The sequence below is a fragment of the Bos javanicus genome, chromosome 19, assembly GCF_032452875.1.
Source record: "Bos javanicus breed banteng chromosome 19, ARS-OSU_banteng_1.0, whole genome shotgun sequence".
Lineage (NCBI taxonomy): Eukaryota > Metazoa > Chordata > Mammalia > Artiodactyla > Bovidae > Bos > Bos javanicus.
The window spans coordinates 31,854,590-31,867,971 of NC_083886.1; the positions used below are offsets into that span (position 1 = coordinate 31,854,590).

A 13,382-nucleotide genomic window follows, 5' to 3' on the forward strand; every position below is an offset into this window, starting at 1 on the left:
GTGAAGTCAATGAAAAACAGGGCTTATGAGAACTCAAGATCCATGTTTTGGAAGTAAATGTGTACCACTTTCTTAACACTCACTAAATATGAAACACTTTAACACTGGAGAAATATGCGAAAACTGATGTGAATGAAGTGTGTGTGGTCTTTTTCCAGAGTTAGGGATGAGCCAAATTTTGATTCAGAGAGGGGGAAAAAAAGGAGGTTTGAGGAACGTTATGATGATCTAAGAGGAAATGTGGGGCATACAAGAAAATAACCAGGCACTGCTGGAAAATACAGAAGAGGGTAAGGCTTCCTGAGGCTTCCTGGGTGACTCAGGAGTAAAGGATCTGCCTGCAGTGCAGGAGATGCAGGTTCGCTCCTTGGGTCAGGAAGATCCCCTGGAGGAGGAAATGGCAACTCCCTCCCCCTCCAGTATTCTTGCCTGGGAAAGCCCGTGGAAAGAGGAGCCTAGTGGGCTGTAGTCCATGGGCTCTCAAAGAGGCAGACATGACTCGGCAACTAAACAACGACAACTAAGTTTACTGAGGAGAAGTCGAGAGCGAGGAGGATTGTGCTGGGTCAGAAGCAGGTGACCGTAGGGAGAGCGGGCAGCCGGGGAGCCCCGTCAAGGAAGGGGGCCGTTGTAGACAATGGCAAACAGTACTACCACGTTTGTGGGCCAGAGACTAAGATGTCTGAACGTGTCCAGCCTCGGGTCTGGGGTCCGGGGGAGCAGAGTCGGGTCTGACCACGCCGGGTCTCCTTGGCAGGAGCTGCCCGAGAAGTGGAACAACATTAAAAAGACGGCGGTTACCGTGAGGCAGCAGGTGGCCCCCCTGCAGGCAAATGAAGTGACTCTCCTGCGCCAGCGGTGCACGGCCTTCGAGGCGGAGCAGCAGGCCTTCTGGGAGCGATTCCGTAGAGAAGCGCCCTTCAGGTATGGACCCAGGTCGCCACCACGGCCCCCTGTCCTGGAAACGCAGCAGCATCTTAAGTCACGGGTGACCTCCCCATGGAGCCTGTGTATTTTCTTAACAGAAGACTGGTTACTCTTCCTCCCTCCCGTTTAGGTCCGCTGGTTAGACCCGGTGCTCATGTTCACAGAGTCCTGTTGTGGCCCGTGTGGGATGAACAAAGGCTGTACAAATACTTAAAAAAATATACCTAGAAGCTTCTATGTCTCCAGGTCTATAAAGGGATTGTGTGTGGTAAAATTACTCATCTTTTACTAAACTGTTAGTATTCTGATTTCTCCCAGACTCCTATTCACTGAGGGAATTTGAAAATAATTTGGGGGGACTTACGTAGTGGTCCAGTGGTTAAGACTCCACACTTTCAATGCAAGAGGGGTGGGTTCAATCCGTGATCAGGGAATTAAGATCCCACATGCTGCACAGTGCGGCCAAAAAAAAAAAAAAAAGAATTTAAAAATAATTTTGGAAGGCATTTCAGTAGCCTAACGGCAGGATGCAAGGTGACAGATTTACTTTAAGGTGTCCTTTCTCTGCTTAGCAGTTAGTGCTCAGACTGCCCCCTGCTGTGGTCAGGGATCTTTACATAAACAAAGAAGGGGTGGGGTAGACACCGCAACACCATTCACCATTCACGTGGGCCCACGTGCACACACACAGTCCTTCTTTCAGGGGCTCCCTCCCCTTGTAGGGAAGCCTACGGGGTCTGCTCCTGGTCTGCTGCTCAGCGTCAGACGCTCCAGCCAGGGGCCAGTTCTGGTGGCCCTGTGTCTACTGACAGGCCAGCTGAAGCGGACCCTCTCCCCTCAGTCCAGCTCCAGAGTTTGCTTTCTGTTTCCCCAGCTGGGCTTCCTGCTGCATCTCCTCTCTGTAGTTTTGTGTAGACATGCCTGGAAGTCTCCAGACTGAAACACGCCATGTGTAAGGAACCAGGAAGCTTTTTATTTTCAGATTACTTACAGAAATATGACCTTAGGTGATACATGCTAAAGTGATCAATGAAGCAAGGAAAGAAAATCCCACAACTTTATCAGGAGTTAAGGCGACATAATGGTTAAGCACACGGACCCTGGATTTAGCAAGCCCTCTTAGCAAGCCCGCTACTCACTTGCTGCGTCAGGGAAGTCACTTACTCCAGGGCTGTCACTCCGTGCTGTGTGTCCTCATCTGTAAAGTGGGGGTATTAATAGTATCCACCTCGGAAAGCTGTTGATAGGATTAAGTAACACATCTTCACAAGCTTTTAGCACAAGACCCAGCACCCTGGTAACCAGCCATCTTGGTTTACCTGGCCCTGTTTTTGGTTTTGGCACCAAAAGTCATACATCTAGGGAAGCCCCTCTGTGTCAGGCAGACTGAGACCCTTGGTCACCCTACCTGGCACACAGTAAGGGCCTAACTCTTTTTATTATTCATCATCAAACATATATGAAGCAGCTGGCCTCCAAAGCATCATACTTGGGGCTAGACAGAATGAGATGAGTGTGTCAAGAGACAGGGAAAGGGACTTCTCTGGCGGTCCAGTGGTTAAGACTCCATGCTTCCAGTGCAGGGAGCATGGGTTTGATCCCTGGTCAGGGGACTAAGATCCCACATGCTTTGCGGCCAAAAAATTTTTTAAAATTAAAAAAAAAAATGAAGTACAGAACTTGAAAAGCCTCATACAGATTTATTTTTAAAAAAGAAGACAAGAGAAAGGAAAAATGCATAAACTGTATTTAGGCTAAATGTACAACATACCACTCTAAAGCATTAAAACCATCTGGGAGATTTTAAAACTTCCACTGTCCAGCCTCTCCTGCAGACCAACTAAATCAGACACTGGGGATTAGACCGGGCATCAGTAGTTTTTAATGTTCCCTAGGTGACTCTGATGTGCAGCCAAGTTAGAGACAGCCACCCTAAGGGAAGAAACTGGGCCCCTTTTAAGCAATCACACCAGGGCGCATAACTCCAGATGACTCTGCATCCCTTTAGAGTCACAGCAGTCCACAAGCTTTTTGGCACCGGGGACCGATTTCTTGGAAGACAGTTTTTCCGCAGACCGGAGCTGGGGAGAATGGTTTCGGGATGGTTCAAGCACATTACCTGTATTACTTTATTTCCAATCTAATGCCATCAGTGACCTGATAAGAGGTACTAGTCCCCAGTCCGGATGTTGGGGACCCCTGCTTTTAGAATAAGCACCTTGGGAGCTATGCCCTTGTTCCGAAGAAGCATCTATTGTGCAAAAACATTTGTGGAACTCCTTTGGGGACTATTCCTTCCAATTCTGAAGCACATCCCTTTGACTCTCCTTTGGATGTGCAATTGAGCACAGGATCAAAGCTGGTAAGGCAGGCGGGATGTGAAGCTGGGTATTTCTGGGCAGTGCTGACAGTATCCACACTAGGGCAGCAGCCGTGAAGGTAATGACACTGATATCTTTACATCATCTGTCTCTTTTTAAAAAAATTTCAAGAAAGGAATTCCAAATATGTGTGGTGAGATATCTTTCCAAACAGGCTCCCAAGACTGCCTGAACAGAGCAGCACTCTTTTTGCTGCTGTGTTTCTGTGTGTCTGTCGGAAACCTTGATCTCCCCTTCCTAGTTATATCACACTTGTGTATTGATCAGCTCTTGTTTTTTTTTAATGTGATAGCTGCTTTGGTTTTTCTTTCTTTGCATTTGTATCTGTCTGCTGGCTATGAGGATATTACTACCCTTAACCGAGTCTTTCAAATTCACATTTTTTTTTAAATTGGAGGACAGTTGTGTTACAATATTGTGTTGGCTTCTGCCATACAACAGCATGAATCAGCCCCAAGTACACATATGGCCCCTTCCTCCTGAACCTTCCCCCACCCCCAACCCCATCCTACCCTCTAGATTGTCACAGAGCACTGAGTTGAGCTCCAGGTGCTGTACAGCAGCTCCCCACTGGCTATCTATATTATACATGGTGATGTATGTACGTCAGTGCTACTCTCTCAGGTCATCCCACCCTCTCCTTCCCCTGCTGTGTCCAAAGTCTGTTCTGTATGTCTGCATCCCTACTCCTGCCCTGCAAATAGGTTAGTGAGTACCATTTTTTCTAGATTCTGTTTATATGTGTTAATATACAAAATTTGTTTTTCTCTTTCTGACTTCCATCACTCTGTATAACAGACTCTAGGTTTATCCACCTCACTAGAATTGATTCAAATACATTCCTTTTTATGGCTCAGTAATATTCCATTATATATCTGTGTGTATATATATATGCCACAATATCTTTATCCATTCATCTGCTGATGGACATCTAGGTTGCTTCCATGTCCTGGCTATTGTAAATGGTGCTGCTATGAATATTGGGATACATGTGTCTTTTTAAATTATGGTCGTTTGTTTTTCTGGTATTGAGCTGCATAAGCTGCTTGTATACCAAATTCACATCTGTTAATTTAACATGCAGATGAATCTTTGCAAGAGACTTCTTTGAAAAGAACTGCTCAGAGCAGTGCAGAAAGTCAAACATGACTGCAATCTTGATGTATTCCTCTTCTTGTCAAGAAGACTATCAAGACTAGAGCAGAATCATGGATTTATTACTGAGGGCAATCTTTGTGGGTGTCAACACATGGGTTTACTTCTTAAGTTTCGTGTGCACGAATGTGTTTAAAGTGTTTTAGACGTGTGTGGCAAATGAGTTCTGGTTCCTTTGCCTTCAGATCACTCACAAAATTCTAAAATGCATCTTGCTGAAGGCAGGTCTCACTTCCTGATTACATTACAGGAGAAACTCACGTTGATCTTGTCTTTGGGAAGAAAAGGAAAAGTGTGGGTCTTTATGGGTACAGGATGAAGTCAGGTCCCTAGGGGTGAAGTTCTTTCTCCGTGTTTAAGTTGAGTTTTTCTTCCTCCTTCTATTCTTAACTTGAAGCTATGTCAGCATATTCCTAGCTGAGCTCTCTCAGTAATCAGCTAGATCACTGTAGCCAGATTCAAGCACTTCTCACGACTCTTGAAATTGGAGACTCATTCTCCACGGTTGAGTGACAGGGATGCTCCAGGCTTCTAGCAGCTCTCTTGTTCAGGCTTCCTGGCTTTAAGAAATGGTACCATGTCATCCAGTTGGCATACCCATATCAAGACCAGGATAATCCAGGTCTTGATAAAAGAATTTGCTCCCTCTGAGCTCCAGCTCATTGGAGACCTTCAGTGTTTCTAGCTGGCCAGTCCCCAGATTCTATGAATGGTGGGAAGGACTGTCTTGAAGACACTCTCCCATTGGGTGCTGCATGACAAGCAGCAAATCAAGGCTTTCCAGACAGTGTAGCAAATGTGCCTTCATCTTGCTCTTGAAGGGTCTCCTATCCCTTCAAAAGCTGAAGGAAAGGGCAGTATTAATCACTGAATCTCTCAGGGATGTATCAGTATCCTCAAACACATCATTAATTCAATTTGACCCTGTTCTTGCAGTTGATCTGACTCACTCACATGGTTCAGGCTTCCATAGAGCAGAAGAGGTGTGTTCTCAGCATGAAGTCAGCAAAAAATAACATGTGCTAGGATATTCAGATAATATGGATTCCCTGATCTCAAGGACTGACAGACTCAGGGTCAGTTTCAAAAATGAGTAACTGAGGACTTCCCTGGTAGTTCAGTGCATAAGACTCTGTGCTTCCAAGGCAGGGGATGCAGGTTCCGTCCCTGGATGAGGAACTAGGATCCCACGTGCTGGAAGGTGCAGGCAAAAAGAAATTAATAATAAGACATGTCCATTGGGCCCAACTTTGATGCCCACTGGAAAGGCAGTTCACAAACTCCACAGAAGCTGGTGCTTCAGCCAATGGGCAAAGGAGAATTAGCCATTTGGAAAAAGAGAAGTGGAAGTGATGGTATTCCAGGCAAGGGAAGCAGAACATGGAGAGAGACAGGGGGATGAAAACATAACACACAGCTGGAGGACTGCACATGTGTGTGAGTGGAATGCAGGATGCGGGAGGTGAGGAGGGAGAGGTCCAGATGACCAGGCTTAGACCATGAATGAGCACTGCGGAGTCCAGGCCTGAGAACAGCGTCATGTAGACACTACTCTTGTGACTGCAGAGAACCAAGCGGATCAAGGTAGACTCAGGGCAGGGGCTCCATGGCGATGGGGGGCAGAGTGATTGCAACAGCCCAGGTGAGAAGCAGGAGGCCTGAACTGAAGCCATTGCGGTGAGCATGGAGAGAGGAGGATGGATGTGAGGGACCCTCAGGAGGGAGAATCAGGAGGATTTAGTGAATTATGGGAGCTGGAAGAATCGTCACTCAGTGGTGTCCGACTCTTTGCAACCCCATGGACTGTGACCTGTCAGGCTCTTATGTCTATGGGATTCTCCAGGCAAGAATACTGGAGTGGGTAGCCATTCCCTTCTCCAGGGGTTCTTCCCAATGCAGGGATCAAACCTGGGTCTCTTGCATTGCAGATTCTTTTACTGTCTGATCCACCAGGGACAGATCCAAGCGTAATTCTCTGTCTTCTGTCTGGACCAGTAAGTGAAAGGGCGTATGTTTTGCTGCCCCTAAGATGGGACCATGGGATGGGAAAGGTCACCAGGTCAGAAGGAACAGGCCGAGTTACAATACCCTTAGGGTTTCAAGCACAGGTGTGTCACTGCTCCTTATATGTGCAGTTAGGGGCCCGAGGTTGATGGTTTGCCAGCTGCTCACGTCCCAAGAAATCATTTAAGTCACTTATTCCTCTTTCTGTCTGTGCCCACATCTAGGGCAGGCCCAAATCCTCTTTTCCAAGATCACAAACATGAGCACCCTATTTCCATTTCTCTTAATTATAGCTTTGCTCATCCAGACTTTCTAGGCATTTCTCTTTTAGATTAAAATACTTGTGCATTATTATTTCAATTTCAAAGACTAACTACACCCTTTTCCCTCCTATTACTTTCTTGTTCTCACATTGTATTGTTCCCCCAGGCTTTGGAGAAGTGCTTCAAGTTTATTAGCTGCATTAATCAGGTCTGTGAATATCCTGACAGTTTGCACCAGAGCTTTGAAATGGGAAGCGGGCTATTTGCTCCCCTGTCTGGAGGTTCCTTTCACTACTTAGGTCAAATTAACTTTTATATGCGCTCAGCTATAGGGAATGAATGTCAGCAGATTCAAACCATAAACAAAAATTATGCCACAGGGCAAATGAAGTTTGGAATAGGTTTGACAAATGATCACCTCTTACAAATATTTGAGGATCCAATATTGATTCAAGGATGTTCGTAGGCACTGTGGAAAGAAACATTAGGAAGATCATTTATTATCTTCTGTTCCTACCCCCCAACACTGATAACTCCTGTCTTACCTACTATTTCTGAACCATACTCTGTTAATAAATTAAACAGAATGTGGGCTCTTAGAATCTGTCTGATATATACTAACACCAAGAAGCCAAGTTCACTTTCCACATTCACTCTAGTCAAGATAAAAGGTAGAACCAACACGTTCCAACAATTAGTCTTCGAAAGAATGTGCGGAAGGAACCTTCATGCTGGGTAACCTTTCCTGATGGCTCACTTGCCGTGAGGATGTTACCTTCCTTTCCTTCTAATTCTTTCTCCACTGCTCTCATAGAGGAGAAAGCTCCTTGGCTATACAGACAGAGGGCCCTCTTCAACTCTGAGAACTCCAGGCCCTTCTGAAGCCCTCGCTGGCTGGACAACAGTGAAGACACACGATGGTATTCAGTCTTAAGATGAAAATCCACCACCAGAGCATGCCAGCCAAAACTATTTAGATGGAACAAGCAGGAATCAAACATAGCAAGCATCAAAGTTAATCTGACACTAATTTAATGGTATGCATAACTGTTATTGTGTTGCATGGCAATTAGGCTTAAGTGGTGAGCAGTTCAGGTAAATGACTTTAATTAGGATTACTTTCCATCCGTCAAGTCAAATATTTCCAGAGACAGTTGAGAGAAGAGGCAGTTCAAGGAAAGGTTCTTGCACGTCATCATCTTCCCACCAAACAACACACGCACACACTCACACACACACAATTGCAAGAAATGGCCAATTCTCTAGTCATTCTTTTTCCCTCTCAACTTCTTTATATTGGACTCCACAATTCCTTATTCTACTTTTAGAGAAAGATGGTGTTCACACTTAAGTCATGGTATCCCCAATATCTGGGGCTTCTCAGGTGGCACTAGTGGTAAAGAACCTGCCTGCCAATGCAGGTGATAAAAGAGATGCAGTTTCGATCCCTTGGTTGGGAAGATCCCCTGGAGGAGGGCATGGCAACCCACTCCAGTATTCTTGCCTGGAGAATCCCATGGACCGAGGAGCCTGGCTGGCTACAGTCCATGGGGTTGTGTGGAGTCAGGCACAACTAAAGTGTCTTAGCATGCACATATGCATCCCCAATATCTAGCTACCCCTCAAGCACACAGAAACAGGAAGACCTAAGACTGGTGATGGGAAGAAAGGAGGGAGGCTAGGGAAAAAAAACAGGAGGCTCCTTGAAGGTTGTTCTGGGTGCTCCTAACCCACATGGGAACCTGTGAATGAGCAGTTCCTACATCAGAGAAGAGGTTCTGCCAGAAATGTGGGTTGAAGGGGCCAGAACATAAAGGGAGTTCATGGGGTGAGGACCAGGAGCAGCAGTGGGAGTCCTGAACATGGGGAAAAGAAGAGGAAAGATGAACTTGAACGTAAAGTTTGATGTAGTGTTTACAGGAGTCAAGTGCAGAGCCAGAGGTCACTGCAGGACACAAGAGGAGACGAGGCCACTTGAAGGAGGAACTTGAGAGACGTGGGGCCTGACAGGAAGCACACAGTTCGGGAAAGCCATGCAGCGCAGGCCTGTGGTCAGGACTTTGTGCTCCTGCTTCAGGGTCCCTCTCAGTGGTTCTCCCACCCAGAGGCACTGCTTCCTGAAGGTGATGCAGGCCGTTAGCGTGAACCTCACCACAGAGAAGGAAGCCAGCCCAGGGAATCTGAAAAATGCTGGTACCTGCTATTTACAATAGCCAGGACATGGAAGCAACCTAGACATCCATCAACAGATGAATGGATAAAGAAGCTATGGTACATATAAGTGTTAGTCACTCAGTCATGTCTGACTCTTTGTGAACCCACGGACTGTAGCCTGCCAGGCTCTTCTATCCATGGAATTCTCCAGGCAAGAATACTGGAGTGGGTAGCCGTTCCCTTCTCCAGGGGATCTTCCTGACCCAGGGATCAAACCCATGCCTCTTGTGCCTCCTGCTTTGCAGGCAGATTCTTCACCACCTGAGCCCCCAGGGAAGCCCCAATGGAATAATACTCAGCCGTAAAAAGGAATGCATTTGAATCAGTTCTGGTGAGGTCAGTGAACATAGACCCTGTTATACAAAGTGGAATAAGTCAGAAAGAGAAAAACAGATATTGTATATCAACGCATATATATGGAATCTAGGAAAATGGTGCTGATGAACCTATTTGCAAGGCAGGAATAGAGACTCAGACAGAGAGAATAGATTGATGGACACAGCCAGGGAAGGAGAGGGTGGGATGAACTGAGGGAGTAGCATTGAAATACATACATTAACTGTGTGTAAAACAGATGCCTCCTGGTGTGACCTTTGCCTTCACAGCCTCTGCAGTAACAGGACAATGCTCTTTTGTGTCAAGTGGGCTGGACACCAACAAGTGAAACAGAGTCTAAAGGGGGCTCAAACCAAGGGTTATTCCCCCACTGGACCTAGGAAGGGGAGGAGTATTTTTATTACCCTCTCGGATGTAGAGGGCTTCTCTGATGGTTCAGTGGGTAAAGGATCTGCCTGCAATGCAGGAGACACGGGAGATGCAGGTTCAGTCCCTGATTCCCTGGAGTAGGAAAGGGCAACCCACTCTAGTATTCTTGCCTGAAAAATCCCATCGACAGAGGAGCCTGGTGGGCTGCAGTCCAAAGCGTTGCAAAGCCTCGGACACGACTGAGCACACATGGGTGTAGAATACATCCAGACAGGACGTTCCTCTTGAGTCCTCCTTCCTCCTGCTGGTTACGCTCATCCCGCTCCGACCTACCTGCCTATCTTTCCTGCGCAAGCTTTGCTGAAAGTCCCTGCTCTTTGCTAAAACACTGAGGATTTAAAGGTTCGAGCTGCTGTGGCTCTGGTGATTCTAGGAGATGGTCCCTGAGTTCTCCACTGATAAAGGGGAAACATTCTGTCTTGTCTTGCAGGTTTGATAGCATTGACCCTCACCAGACGCTGGATGCCTGGCACTTGGAGACCCAGCAGATGGAGTCCACCATGGCCTCCATTTCCACGTCCGCCAGCTTGTTTGAAGTCACTGTCCCTGACTATAAGCAGCTGCGGCAGTGCAGGAAGGAGGCGTGCCGGCTGAAGGAGCTCTGGGACACGATTGGGTTGGTGACCTCCAGCATTCATGCCTGGGAGGCCAGCAGGTGGAAGGATATCGACGTGGAGGCCATGGACTTGGAGTGCAAAAGGTTTGCCAGGAACATCCGGAACCTCGACAAGGAGGTCAGGGCCTGGGAGGCCTTCACAGGCCTGGAGAGCACCGTGCTGGACACCCTGACCTCCCTGAGGGCCGTGGCCGAGCTGCAGAACCCGGCCATCCGGGAGCGGCACTGGAGGCAGCTGATGCAGGCCACGGGCGTGACCTTCACCATGGATGAGGGCACCACCCTGGCCCACCTCCTGCAGCTGCAGCTGCACCACTTTGAGGACGAGGTCCGGGGCATTGTGGACAGAGCTGTGAAAGAGCTGAGCATGGAGAAGGTGCTGAAGGAGCTGCAGACCACCTGGGCTGGCATGGAATTCCAGTACGAGCCCCACCCACGGACCTGTGTGCCCCTGCTGCAGTCCGACGAGGACCTCATCGAGGTTCTGGAGGATAACCAGGTCCAGCTTCAGAACTTGATGGTGTCCAAGCACATTGCCTTCTTCCTGGAGGACGTGTCGGGCTGGCAGAAGAAGCTGTCCACCGCCGATGCCGTCATCTCCATCTGGTATGACGTGCAGCGCACATGGTCTCACCTAGAAAGCATATTCATCGGATCTGAAGATATCCGGGCTCAGCTGCCCCAGGTACCTGCTACAGAAACCCTGCTCCCTCTGTTCCCAACTCCCAGTCAAGGGACAGTCCCCCAGCCCCTGCATCCTCTACACCATTCCTTATCTGCCTCCCTGCCTTGGCTTCACCCAGGGGCATCTCCAACAATCATAGACCTTTCAAAACACCAAAAGCCAGGCATAGGAAAAGAGAGAAGGTAAAACGCCTGCCAGTCAGCTTGTTCTTGGGCTTCCCTGGTGGCTCAGTGGTAAAGAACCCGCCAGCCAAAGCAGGATTCCCAGGAGACCTGGCTTCAATCCCTGGGTTGGGAAGATCCCCTGGAAGAGGAAATGGCAACCCACTCCAGTATTCTCACCTGGGAAATCCCATGGACAGAGAAGACTGGTGGGCTACAGTCCATGGGGTCTCAGAGTGGGACTCGACTTAGCAACTAAACAACAACAAACAGTTTGTTCTTAGATGGGTAGGAAAAAGAAAGGAGAACCTGGTTTAAAAAACAAAAGAAGTGTACCAGAGAAAGGAGGTCAGAAACAGGAGCTGCTCTTGTGTTGCTCTACACGTAATGACGGTGCGGGTACCGACTGGGAAGCCAGCATCATTTCCAGGCAAGCTGAGTTCCTGCTCTGCAGCAAGTATTCTGTAAACCTCCGGCCTGTGCCAGCAGGCTCAAACAGTAGTCTTCAGCTAAGTGCTAAATGAGGAATTTCTCTAAGATATGCATTCTTCTCATTACTACCGTTCTAATTTGTTTGCCCCTTCTAATTGTCCTAATTAACGTACCCCCTCTCTCAGTGGACTCTAATTCATTTTAAAAAAGATGTTTGCAGACTTATTCCGTATCCCACTCCAGTATTCTGGCCTGGAAAATCCCATGGACAGAGGAGCCTGATGGGCTACAGTCCATGGGGTCGCAAAGAGTCAGACACGACTGAGCGAATAACGCTTCTATATCCCTCAGCACAGTGAGTTCTTTGCTTGCAAATTAGTTTGATTTCAAAATGTCACATGTTATCCAGACCTTGTTTCAGAGTTAAAGCACATTCTATCAAATCATTTTTCCAGCTCATCCCACAAAAACACATTTAGTATAATGATGCAGATTAAAGTTTGTACATCTGCAATGAAAAATAACAAAATAATTCCACTAAAGCTACTGTCATGAAACAAAATCAAATAAGACAGATTTTATTTGTCTCCAATGCTAATGATTGAAGAAGGGCAGGTTTGATGAGAAGCAGGGGAGAATGTGGGTGGAGACTTTTGCAGGCATTTTAAAAGAGGCATTTGAGAATTTACAGTAAAAAATAATAAATAATTCATATCATTAACTCCTCAGGTTTATGTGTAAAATGTGTAAATACATTTGTCTTCTTTGTAGTGACAATATGGTAACATAGACAACTCTGAAATACAACAAATCATCATGTTACACCCTAACTAGTAAATATTTTCATTCACTATGAATATTTTCCACCTTTTGTTCACATATATACATGTTTTTACACAATTGCTCTCAGGGTAATTACAATTTTCCAGTCAGTTCTTTGCATTTCAAACATTTATGTCAGATATTTCTGATGCGTGTGCATGCTCAGTCCCTCAGTAATGTTCTGACTGTTTGTGACCCTATAGACTGTAGCCCGCCAGGTTGCTTTGTCCATGGGGTTCTCCAGGCAAGAATACTGGAGTGGATTGCCATTTCCTACTCCAGGGAATGTTCTTGAACCAGGGGTTGAATCCGTGTCTCTTATGTCAGTTGCATTGGCAGATAGATTCTTCACCAGGAGTCACCTGGGAAGCCCCTTATTTCCGACCCTTCCTTTCTATTTATCTTATGTTTGGCTGTGCTGCGCCTTCACTGCTTTGCTTGTGCTTCCTCCAGTTGTGGTGCACAGGTCTCTCATTGTGGTGGCTTCTCTGGTTGCATACTATGGGGTCTAGGCATTTGGGCTCACAGGCTTGGTTGCCCCGAGGCACGTGGAATCTTCCTGGACCAGGGTTGAAACCCGTGTCCCCTGCAATGGCAGGCAGACTCCTATCCCACTGTACCACCAGGGAAATCTTCTGATGAGTCTATAATCTTAATAATTTTTCATTTTTGACTGGTGAAAGATACCTCACTTAAGGAATCGTAATTTAAGTCTTGATAGGAGAGAGGCATGGGTCGCAGAGGTCCCAGCAGACTGGGGCCAGCAGCCCAGGCTTGAGTCCACCCTCTCAAGGACCTGAGGGAAGTTACTTGAACTCTCAGTGCCCTGGTTTTCTCATCTGTAAATTGAGACTAAGCCCAGTCCCTACATCCAGAAGTTCATTAAAGCTGAATGTTCAGCACATACCATTATGATTGTTGTTATGTAATCATAACCACACAAGCTCTCACCAGGTA

The 13,382-nt window shown here is 47.0% G+C and overlaps 1 protein-coding gene across 3 annotated transcripts in view; it reads left to right on the forward strand.

Annotated features, from left to right (window-relative positions):
* The window catches only part of DNAH9 (dynein axonemal heavy chain 9), a 285,157-nt gene that overhangs the window by 69,031 nt on the left and 202,744 nt on the right, over positions 1 to 13,382 (forward strand). For all 3 annotated transcript variants that reach the window (XM_061391097.1, XM_061391100.1, XM_061391098.1), the window contains exons 19-20: positions 758 to 924; positions 10,140 to 11,010. In XM_061391097.1, coding sequence (XP_061247081.1) covers positions 758 to 924; positions 10,140 to 11,010 — 1,038 coding nt within the window. The remainder of the gene's footprint in view (positions 1 to 757; positions 925 to 10,139; positions 11,011 to 13,382) is intronic.